At 43.5% G+C, this 12,326-nt stretch overlaps 1 protein-coding gene across 1 annotated transcript; it reads right to left on the reverse strand.

The window, feature by feature from the left end:
• Positions 1-1,878: 1,878 nt before the first annotated feature.
• LOC147895316 (Polynucleotidyl transferase, ribonuclease H-like superfamily protein) lies at positions 1,879-11,736 on the reverse strand. The gene is made up of 8 exons (XM_087383628.1): positions 11,472-11,736; positions 11,308-11,379; positions 10,819-10,942; positions 10,600-10,687; positions 3,854-3,991; positions 3,666-3,753; positions 2,526-2,649; positions 1,879-2,426 (listed from the first exon to the last, which is right to left on the reverse strand). The coding sequence occupies exons 1-8, from the start codon at positions 11,548-11,550 to the stop codon at positions 2,288-2,290; spliced, it is 852 nt and encodes a 283-aa protein (XP_087239754.1). The 5' UTR covers positions 11,551-11,736; the 3' UTR covers positions 1,879-2,287.
• Between the last annotated feature and the right edge of the window lie 590 nt (positions 11,737-12,326).

Consider the following 12,326-nt stretch of genomic DNA (forward strand, 5'->3'; position numbering starts at 1 on the left):
GAATGAGTTGTCATAGGAGCTCCAACTTTGTACAGAGTGCTCAAAAGATTACGAAGATAAAGAATCTCTATGATAGATTTTTTCTCAAAAGTAGCAACATTGAGTCTAAAGAGCAAATTGTTGCCTCTTGTTAAATAAAATATTTTAAATTAAGATCAAATTATTAACTCTTGTTAAATAATTAAAAAATAGTGTATTTTAAATTAAGATCAAATTATTGCCTCTTGTTAAATAATTAAAAAATAGTACATATTAAATTAAAGGCCTTAATTTGCTTGGAATAAATTATGCCATTTATCAAACCAAATAAAATAATCTCATTTTACTTCGCCTATATTAATAAGTATACTTAGAAAATGAAGATCAAGTGGTTATTATGTTGTATCACTACATTTTATTATGTAGGCCATTGTTACAATTGGATGCTATCAAAAGAGTAGTCTTTAGAAACTCTTTATAATTGGACGCTATCAAATAGTAGTCTTTAGAAACTCTTGAAAAGACATTGTTAGGCTCTAAAACAAATGATCAACATTCAAAACAATGAGAGTAATAAGGATAAGATTTATTTATAAAGGCAAAAAGCATGTCTCAAAATAACTTACAAGGGCATGTATTGATATACATACATACACACATACATACATACATATATACTTGATGGAACTACACAACTAGGAATGATATGGACCAATATGGCCTAAGAAGATGAAGTCACCCCGTAATTTTAATATGCATGATTCCCATAACCTGGTGAAGCAACTAGAGCAAGCAAGCTTTGAAGGAAAGCATGAAGGAGTAGCTACACGGGAGAAGCACTATACTGATCAGTCTAGCGTGAGCTTATGAGCAAACAAGGAGACTAACCTGGTGCGAATTGATTGCTTAGGTGGTAAGTTAAAGGAATACACGTTATACAAGTAATTGCATGAGCTACTTGAAAAACAGGGGGATGTACCCACAAACTGGAATGGGAGCCTAATCTTTTTGTAGACATCGTAGACGGGACAATCACAGCAACCTGAGTGCCCAGTGATGCTATAGCCTTGCCGACATACAAGATCTCCCTACTCCAATCGGACTTACTAAATTTGCTAGAAGAGGCCAACGGCATCGAATAGAAGAGGGCTGAGAACATGACAAGGTTCCACTCGTAACTTCTTTACATGGAGCGTTTGTTGACTACTTGAACTCCTTCAAGGACGGTCTAGTTGTATTATAGATGTAGCCACTCATCAACTCGGTCTTCCCGAGATCTGCTGCAAGAATGGACATCAAGCTATTCAAATGGACATATCACAAAGGTGGCATCAGATGCTGTGATATTTGGAACATGAAAACCAGTGCTAGCTGACTACACTGGTAGAACCCTGTATAATGAGGTGGTAGAAGGGATGTCTCAACATTGCTACCGATACTACACTCAACCCCACGGCCTAGACAAGATCATAGTTGAATCACCCTTCACCTGATTGCCAGGAGGCTCCCCCCTGAGTGATATCCTCATATTTGTGAAGACTTATGTTTATACACTCCTTGTAGCAGACTTGTGCATAACCAGAGAGTTTCTTAAATCTAAATCCTCAATGAATAATCCACCCATGTGCTAGCCTAGTCTCATAAAATATGCACTGATGCTTGCATTAAATATCAAGAGCTCCCAAATCCTTAACCTTAGTAAGTGCAAAGTCCTGAAACAAGAGACATCCACACAAAGTAATAATGTGCATGAAAATAAAGAACAAAAATAGCATCCATGGACCATACTATATACCAGACGAGGAAAACCAAAATCTATAAAGATAAAGTTAGATTTGCATTTCTAGGAAAACCATTTCTTGAGCATCATTTTCAATACTTGAACAGGATGCTGTAAAAAGAGTGCTGCTCAAAGAATTGACATTCTCCTTTTGGAAGAATCCTTGGTCTTAGTCAACGAACACACGATGTCAACAATAGATAAGCGATAGCATGATCACACAGACAAAAAGAAAGGCATGTGATTGTAAAATATGCACCAGTAATTCATAAGCGAGCTATATTGAGAGCTCTCTTCTGGGAATGCAAATCAGAAGGAGACCTTATTATCTACTGTAACTAAGCATCTTGGCAAAAAGTATGAATTCATCCTTTGAATGATCTTTCTCATGATCTGCTTTACAGCAGAGAATTGAACTAGCTTCCCTGCTAGCCTCTCTCTAAAACTGTAAGGTGCCCCAACTCTGGCTGACCAAAAAGCGCCTATCCTTATCTTTACAAGCACATCTATGAATCATCATAGACAACTTCATAGCCGGGTAGTAACCTGCTGAAGTTTCCTCGTACAGAAAAAAGAATGCCGACCAACAGCATTAGACTCAGTATGTACGGTCCGAGAATTAGATTTGGGCTTGCATTCATCATCCTTGTCATCTAGGTCTGTTTCCCTGCATGGCCAATTCAAGAAGTAAAATGACTAATCATAATAGGGCATTCATTTACCAGAATCAGTTTGGGCCACAATTCAGAACTGTAAAAAAGCTAACCAATGGACTTCTATTCCATCCTTCGCGATTATGGACTTGCAGGTTGCCCAGCTGAATCGCACAAGTGTTGGGAACCCAAAAATATTGTTTGTATGTTTTTGCAGCCATTCCTTTGTCACAGGATCTGAAAATCCAGTACACAAAACAAAAATTAGGACGTCCTCCAATGAACAATTATAATGCATTATTCTAGTGCTATACACTAGAGAGGTCCCGCTTGAAGTCCAGCTAGCTCCCTTCTGCCACCCTCAGCCTATACCTAGATGAGTCCTCCGCTCAGCCACCCTCAGCCTGGCCAACCTCCTCCCTTCTGCTTCTCTTCCTTCTGCCTGTGTCCCCAGCCCCTTCTGCTCACCCTCTCTCTTTGCCAGGGGCGAGAACAGCAGCCCATCAGCTGCTGTGGTTCCGCACATCTCTCTCTCTCTCTCTCTCTCTCTCTCTCTCTCAAAGTTCTTCTGTAGGGGCCTTTCCAGTCGCAGGCCAACCAAGGAAAGGGGTACTCAAGCAAACTTTGAGTCTGCAGGAACAAATCAAGAACCTCCAAAGGGAGAACTGAGAGCTAAAAACGCAGATGGACCGTGTACACTAGAGACCCAGCTAAAGAAGCAATCTAGCCAAGATCGCATTCAAGAAGCTGTACACCAGTGTATGAGTGATCCACCTTTGCATGCTATTTCCAAGCTTGATGATTTGATTTCGAATGAGGTCAAAACAAAACTCGATAAACATGCGGATTTAGCATTTAAGGAGGAAAAAGCTAGGGATACCTCGGGGCTCCTTGGGCTGCTTGAGAGCATATCTTAAATAACTGACCCCTGTATACAATTCAGTGTCTAGTTTGCATATGAAGTGAGAACCTACTTAATAAGGGACAGGCTGATTATTGTGCTTTTGCACAGTGGCCTGATCCGAATTTTGTACAGTGGCAATGATAGGCGCTCTGGATACCTGGTGCATGCTGGGTGACACACACACACCACAGATACAAATGTGATTTGTAAAGTTGCAATGATCGGCACTCTGGTTACCTGGCAAGCACCAGACCACATACAGCCTTCACAACATGCAAGCAAGCATTCGAGCGCATGTGCACACACATCCCCACCAGTAACACCATAAGAAGTCAGCCATTAACACTACCTGCTGGGTAGCCAGAACCAAAGTCCCTGCTGACCTCCCTGCCTGTCTCCTCAATAATCCAATGCCTTAATGCCTTATCCCTCGTAACCTGATGATTAAGAACCAGAAAAGCAGAAGTCGCTATCTGCAAAACTCCAAAGTTGCATGCCAAGCCTGCTCAAATACATAGCAACAAGATGAGCAATAACCTTAGCAACAATGCTTGCAGCACTAACTATTGGAAAGAGACTGTCCGCTTTCTTGGCCACTTTAAATGTAATCCCAGGAAATCGCTTTGTGAGTTCAGCTTCATATTTGTCAGCATCACCTACCGTGTCCACATACACCTGCATAAAGAAGGACGGTTCGGATCAGTCAGGTTCCCTTTGGAGCTTATATTCAAGTCCCAATTTGCTCCAAAGCAACAGTCAAAGTTCTCTTTCCTTCGAAAATACGAATACTATCACAACCCATAGACAAAGCCTTGAAATCTATGAAGCTAACATAAATCATTTTGTTCCCAAGGCAATCAGAGTCAGGCTGATGAAAGCACAAATACCAAAGCTCAATTATCATTTATTTTGCCCCTCCCACCTCATGTACAATTTTTATCGTTGCTGCTTCTTACAGTAAGAGATTGTGCATGCTGGATATTCTAGAAAATGTTACCAATGGCAAGGCACTGAACCAAGAGGACCTTATCAAAAGCCTTCTGAAAGTCCACAAAAGAGATAAAGTACAATCTGCCCAAGTGCCCAAGTGATAACTCCGAGAGCTAGAGTGGTCCTCAATACCCTGTCTACTCACTTCCAAGCTATGCACTCAGCTTCAGCCTCTGAATCTCCAGCCTCTCCTCCCGCTTCCCCCTCGCTTTCATCTCTCCTTGTTTGGGCTGTGAACAGAAACCCATAAGCTGCTGCTCATCCGTGCTTCGCCCTGCCTCTCCTTTTCTTCCACACTTCAGATCTTCCCGTTCCTTCCGCCCCTGTTTTCTTCCTTCTACCTGGATTCTCAGGCGGATCCTAGCCCCCCTCCCATTATCGTCTTCTTCTCTACTCCTTCCTAACTTGCTCAGTGTGCTGGCAGCCCATTTTTGGGTTTGCTGGGCACCACCCAGTTCACAGTCCCCCTGTGGGCTTTCTTCTACCTTCACCTCCCTTCCCTCCATTTCTGCCCGAAACCCCCCCCTCCCCCCCCCTTTTTTCCTTCCAACCTTTTCTCTCCCGTTTCCCCGCCCCCGCCTTTTAGCTCACATTCCAGCCCCTCCTCCCTTTCTACTACCCTTTTGAGTCTGGCCAGAGGAGCTCAAATGGAAGTATCCCCCATCCCACCTCCCTTTCCAATTCGTTTTCACCTAAGGAAAAGAAGCAGGTCATGCATGACAAACGCTCCATGATAGAGCAATCATTGGGCATCTGGTGGGTCTTACATGCACTAGACGACAGATTGAGGGTTTGTGCATTGCCCTGGCACAAGGCAGGGCACTTATGAAGCAACAAAAGCAATCTCAACCCCAACCCCTAGCGACACAAGGCACCTCACAGGTTCCCCCAGGTATGGTTTGGATGCCGGCCTAAAATTGGAAAAAGTAACAGTGCGCCCCAACAAAACAAGGAGCAGAACTAGACAACGGAAGCAAGAAGGACAGCAATTTGGGGTGCTTATGGAGATGAACCCCACTCAATAGGGACCGAGCAAGGAACATGTTCGGGAGGCCTCTGTAGAAAGCTCCATTCCATATGTGCAAGAGGGCCACAAGCACCAGACCTCATTGCATCGCAAGCATTTGAAAAATCTAGAGTTCGAGAGAAAAGCTAGGAGGGATGTCCTTTCTCCCATGTCTTTTGTAGAGCGAGGCATGTGGGCACATTTCATTTTTCCTATTCAAGGACACGATGCTTGGAGGAAGCCTAAGTTGACCAAGACTCAAGGAGCTTACGTTTTCCATTGGCAAGCAATGCCTATGACGAGCTCTTGGAGAGATTGGACCAGTTTTATCTTGGCAATTGGGCCTTTCATAAAGGAGGGTCCACCAAGATTTCGGTACATATGCCAATGTCAGATCAATTCCACACTCTATTACATGTAGAGCCAACATGCCAAGTGCTCCCCCACAGAGTTATGAGGATTCCAAATGCTATATAGTAAGAGGAGGTACAACAAGGCCATAGTGTTATGTCCACGTTTGAACATAATGTGGCAAGAGTTATGAAAGTCAAGTTAATCTAGGGTCATGTAACCTAACCCTGAGACAGTTAGGGCATGACGTATCTTTAGTACAGTTAGGATAGTCTTATGACCTAAAGCCTATATAACAATTAACCTCAACTCATTTGGGGTAATCTTAGGAGTGGATCCTCCTAAGGATACCCAACTAGGATGGAGCCCATCCAAGCCTACGATTCCCTAATAACATTGCTACATTGATGGGGCTACATGGTATGGGACGCATAGTCTTACCTAGGAGATCATTGATCCGGGGTTTGCCGACCTCTAGCTCAGAGGTGATCTTGCATAGATCTACCTTTGGGTGGTGACACCACCATGTGTGTCCTTGTGCATGTACACTAATATATGGTGGTGTTGCAAGTAGCTCATGGATTCCTTCTTTGGTCTTCCAAACTACAGATACGAATTTGGAAGTAGAGCTCATGTGTGCTCCTTCTAGGTTGAGAAATGGTGCGTGGTCTACAACGTAAATTTCAAACTGTGAATTTCTTTTTTATGTTTAGGGGAAAACTTTGTTGTTGAGGAGGATAGACAATCGTGAACTCAGTTTCCATTTTTGTCCTTCAAGTGCTGAATTTCAAGGTTGTAAGGAGGATTTGCAAGCTAACAAATTGTTGTGTTATGTTCTTCGTGTAACTGTGATATAGCAATTTGCAAACTTTTGTCTGGTAGCACAACGCCTAGGAAGTATAAGCAATATATATATATATATATATATATATATAGAGAGAGAGAGAGAGAGAGATGCTTGCGATGGCCCATTTTTGCTGTTTTTGGATTATTTTCAGGCTGTTACGGCAGCAACTAGGCTATCCATTTTTGGTTGCTGCAAACTGTGTGGAGCAGCACCTGGCTGTCTGTACAATTTTGATGAGGCAGCGTTAGGCTCCAGCAAGTTGTAGTTTGCTAGACTCATGCACACGCATGTAGAGGTAGAGGCTAACTAAGTTTGTAGCTTTGTGAGGCTGTTTTAAAGCAAGAACTGTGTCTGGTAAGACACCTTGAGACTACGCAACAACAAGTTCTCTTGCTATAGCAAACACAATGGCATGCCAAACTTCACTTGTGATTTATTCAAGCGAAAAGGAGCGTGCAACAGAGTATGTCTACTCTTGGTTGCGTACTTTGAAGGCACATTTTGCCATCACCAACTATTTTGACAATCTCCGCGCTGCCCTTGTACAAATGTATCTTCAAGGAAAAGCTTTTCCTGGCAGTGGATTTGAAGGAAAAGCCCTCCATTCCTATGACCTACAACAAGTTTTGTGAGGCCTTCACAAAAGAATTCCCTCTTAAGCCCAATAATTCTCGGAATCTTCAAACCCTAAATAAGGGTGGGAAGCCTTGGATTCCTTCATCCAAGAAATCAAGGAGATCACAACTAAATTCCCTGAGTTCAGCTGGCAAAACTCTTTGTCTCTTCTTCATTTGTAATCTATCGAAAGACTATCAAAATGAGATCAGGCGAAATAAGTTCGAGACACTCAATCAGGCACTCCACTTTGTGAAGTTTTGTGACAACACCCTCTCACACAAGGATTCAAGACCTTCGCCAACCAGTAAAAGAGGAAGGCCTTAACAGAAGAACACCCAAAAGAACTGATGAGCTGGCAACGCCAACTCCAAGCCTAATAAGGCTAAGCAAACTTTGAGACCACTTGCAAAGAAGCCTCGTGCCAATTCGCCAACACAGGCTGATGCTTGGGTGAAGGGACTCAGCTTTACGAGCGGCAAGCCTGGTTACTTGTCGAATGCATGCCCTGTTAACTCTCAAATAATCATCTTCACATTGATATTCATAATGTCTTTTCTTCCTATTCAATTTTAAGTACTGCCATTTCAATGTTAGTGTGTTTAGACCCCATGATTTCATTTCCATGGTAGGTTGGATCAAGGTGTTAGAAAATGAAATCCCACCAAAGGGTATCTCAAGTGGAAGACCGATAGATGGACCCAGAAATTACACGCGGAAGTGTTTCACTATGGAACCAAGCTTCATAAACATGTGTGCTTCACAACCATTCATGTGCGTGCAGGCCAACAAATAGACTTTGCATCAAGACAAATATAGAAGCAACACTTGTATATTTCCGCCCATCCACGTTCTCCTGAATGTAGGCCCAAGGTAGGTCCCTCTGCTGCTCGTGTCTGCTGTCTTAGGGCTGCTCCAAGCAATGATTAAACGAGGCCCAAAGGCCTCCCTTTTATAGGGCTTAAGCCCCTCCCCCTACTGGCCGACTTGCTGCCCCCTACCAGCCGACTCAGCAGCCTGCCAATCGACTGCAGGGTTTGGGCGTTTATAAATGTCTCCCTGGGCTCTCTTTGTAGGTCCTGCCTGGCCACGTGGCATCCAGCCACTGGCCTAGGCAGTTCCAGCCTTCATTCTAAGCCCCAATCCTGCTCATAGGGTCCCAAAACCTTTGCTGAACTGGTTTCCCTGTGCGTTTCTGTCCTCTCCATGTTTGGACAGCATCTAGAACCTTCTCTGTCAGATCTGCCCTCCATGGTGGATCTCCTCCACAAGATACTTGTCCTCTCTCTCTACTGCCCACATGGCAGCCGATGTGCTGCCAATGTGGCAGCCCCATGCCTATTACTATTCTATGGTCCACCCTCCCGATGTTAAAATCGACCAACAGAGGGTGCGTACAATGGAAGACTCATAGAATAGCCCAGGAGCTCTTACAGTGTGTGTGGGGAGTGGAATCACAAACTTCTTAAACGTATGTGCATCGACATCTTTGCTGCTAAACCACACAGCAAAATCAAACAAACCCAACCTTCTGTAGACTAAAGCTCCGTACGCACCTGACTGAACCTGAGTCACCCTCCTTGCAAGGACACTATCCTCCAGTCGTGGAAGTTGATTCCCAAGACCCTCTGAATCAGGGTCATCCTTCAGCAAGGTCCCTGCCATCAAGCTCCCACACATGTGAGCCTCGTACTTGAGCTCTGATACCATGTTAAAAGTCGACCAGCAGAGGGTACGCACAGTCGAAGACTGATAGAATAGCCCAGAAGCTCACACAGTGTGTGTGGGGAGTGGAATCACAAACTTCTTAAACTTATGTGCATCACATAGATGTGCAGACTCATCAATAGACAATGAACCAGCCAGATATAGAAGCTACCAAAAGAATATATATTTCCATCCAAAGCTATAGACACAATACAAAAGAGAGAGAGATCCAAAGTCCCACCAGAGTGTGGTCCTTTGATCTTACCACGTACTTCTACTATCTGCCGGATATCTCTAGACTTGAGCCGCATGCTCCACCTTGAGCATATGTAGACTCTATGTCCAAAACTCAACATCTTACTGCCGTGGTAGACAGCCTAGGTCTCAGCCAATGTAGAGCAGCACTCCTGATCCTCCTTGACCTTCCTGAAGTAGGCCCAAGTATAGGTCTACTGGTGCTACTTACTGCTCCTAGGAGGCTGCACTGCTTGATGTATTATGAGACCCAGGGCCTCTCCTTTTATAGGCCCAAGGCCTGCCCCAAAAAACCGACCAGCAGCCTAAATCTGGCCGACCCAAATAGGCCCACCAGGCTGCTGCAAAACGGCCCACAAAACTAGGGCTTTGGCCCTCACTTCAAGGGCAGATGCCCTCCTATATATGCAGGGTCCAGCCCCCCTCTGCCTTGCCATTTTCTAGGCATGGTAGGCTGGCTGGAACCAGCCCTATACCTGGCCGACCAGGCTGCTAGTAACCCCTGCCATGTTGCACCTCTACTAGGCCCTTCTCTAGTGCCGTACAGATCCGTACATCCTGCAAATGTCAGCACCATGTCATTGCCTCCTATTCTGGGTCCCTTGTGCTGGCTACTGCTTCGCCTTTTGCTGCTGCAGATCCATCCCAACACCAGGTACCTTCCATGTTCTTTGATGTGAGGTGCGGTCCATGTGGTAGCCCCCTCTCTTCCTGTTCTCTTGGGCACATCCTGCCCTAGGTATCCCTCCCCCATGCTCTCCTCGTATGGGGGCTTACAGATGGGGAGGTGACCTTTCCAACACCCGATGCACTCCTCATATGGGAGCTCACAAGTGGGGAGCTGACCAACCCTATTCCAACACAAGGGGCATCCAATTCATGTTTTATTTAATCACGGGGGAACTCATAACTCATAGCCACTGCTATGCACATGGTGCTTCCAAGACTTGTGAAGAGGTGGTCCTAAATCTTAATGTGGAGATCCAAGACCACTAGGAGCTATCATTCCATGTTATAAGATGGGACAAGTCTGACATTTGTTGTGGTTCTACAGCCAGAGCTCTCTTGTGATTGTTGGTTATTTGAGCCGCGTTAAGTCACTTTCAATGTTATGAAAAGCTTCTTGCCCTTTGTGGCAACATTTCTGTTTTGCTTTGGAGACATTTCATTTATTGCAAAAATGGATAAATGTGATTGTTTCTCGTGTGAATTGTTTTTTGATAATGGTTTGTTGCAATATTCGGATAAGGAGACAATTCTCTCGTGCAATAATGATGAAAATGATGTTGTGAGGAAAAACAACCTTTCATGCTCTTTTTGAGATGTATACTTAGATGCCAAAGTAACAAAGCCAAGACTTAGTGATGGAAATTCAATAAATCATATGCTCCAAAATAACAACGTGCCTCCCAAAAATCAAGTTGCAGTTATGTGACAACACCTCTCTTAAAAAGTAGTTTACAAGTAAATATGCTACTAAAAACATTCATGCTGAAAGAAAAAGTGAGATACCTCGGTCAGCAAGATACCCCAACCTAACACCTTAGCAATGAGCCCCATTGCAGATTTGTATGATATCATATTAAGGTTTGTTTTGTCCCTGCACGCATTCAAAATCAAACTTAGTACTACGGCAGTTTACAATTTTAGCACATAATTACCTGTTTTTTAAACAGCCGTGTCAAACAGAAAAATTAAGAGAGATAAGCAGAGATTCTGAATCTTACGAACTTTGCAAGCATTAAGGAAGAGAGAACCCTGGGATCAATCACATCCACAGCCCAGCCCATAGACACGTCAGATTTGATGTTCTCAAAAAGCTCATCTCTTTTAGACTCCTTCAGTGTCTTGGAATCTGCAAAAGGAGATACAAAATGGGCATTAGCAATATAAACTATCTTGCCAACTCCTACACGGATGCATTCTGTGGAACCTTCGTCATTATGAAAAGTGTAATTCCCAAATAAAGCAGTTATAGAGCAAACTTCAACGGGTTTTTTTCCGTACATTTTTTCAACGGCATATATATGTAGAAAAATCCCCTGGACACTTCTACTATAGAGAACAGCTTTAAGGCCCAGCAGAAGCAATCGTTATACAATCCGCAAATACCAGAGCACCCAAAAAAAAAACGATCCAATATTCAAGCAATATCTTAAATTTTGGTTTCCATCCAGCTGATAGAGAAACCGATCACAGATCAATATAAGTCTGATTTACCTGCGAACTCAAGGGTCGCCAGCTCCGATTGGTAAGAAACGGGGCAATACGCACACGCATAAACCATTGGACCTGTAACAAAAGAATGTCGCGTAATTCAAAGCAATGATTCAACAAGCCAATGGGCGACTTTGAAGGCAGGGACAAGGAGAAGGAGAAGATACCAAGGACAGGGCCGCGGCCAGCTTCATCGATGCCCATAAGGCAGGGTTGGCAAGCCCAAGAGGGAAGGGATTCCGCCATGGCTGCTTGCAATCGTTAGACCATGAATGATTGAGTGTATGCCTTTGGAACAACACAAAATGGATCTTATCCAATTTCCCGCCAAAAAAGATACTCCCTTGCCACGTGTCACAAGCCTTGCTCACTTGACAGATGATGCGTGGCACGCCAGCACAACACGTGAGCACATCGATGTTCTCAGAAACAGAACTTGGGGTTCCAAATTTTCGGAGGTTTTCGTAGCAGATTTTTAAGCGCAAATGTGAGTTGCCTTAAAATTCAGTTAGCAGATTTTGTAGAATTGAGAAAGTTTCCTTTCAAAAGTGACAATGAAAATGTTGGAGTGTACCGATAGCTTGGTATGAGTAAATTTTATTTGTGAAGAGAAGCAAGGACTACAGAAAAGGTGCATTCTTTGAAAGGCAGATACACAAAAGTCATCCAAAAAAATAGCAAAATAGTCATTGACGTGAGGCAAAATGTCAATGAGTCACTTCTTACCCCAAAAGGCATCACATGATAGAAACATGACCCAATACTTGATCAAGGATACTATCACTATATTATATCACAAGGGTCAAGCATCATGTAAGCATTGAGATCTATGTAATCAACCTGATCACTAAAATGTATCAACAATAATCATGTTAGCATTAAGCTTTATGTAATCAACACAATCTCAAATTTTTAATACCTTTTTACATTGTAAGGATTGGGAACACTTGTAGACACTAGGACTCTCTCCCTCAACCACATCAACTACATGACACAAAAGTATGGAAGGCCAAGCTGCCAAA

Source organism: Dipteris shenzhenensis, chromosome 13 (assembly GCF_047967505.1).
Source record: "Dipteris shenzhenensis isolate YYH24624 ecotype China chromosome 13, Dip_SZ_1.0, whole genome shotgun sequence".
Lineage (NCBI taxonomy): Eukaryota > Viridiplantae > Streptophyta > Polypodiopsida > Gleicheniales > Dipteridaceae > Dipteris > Dipteris shenzhenensis.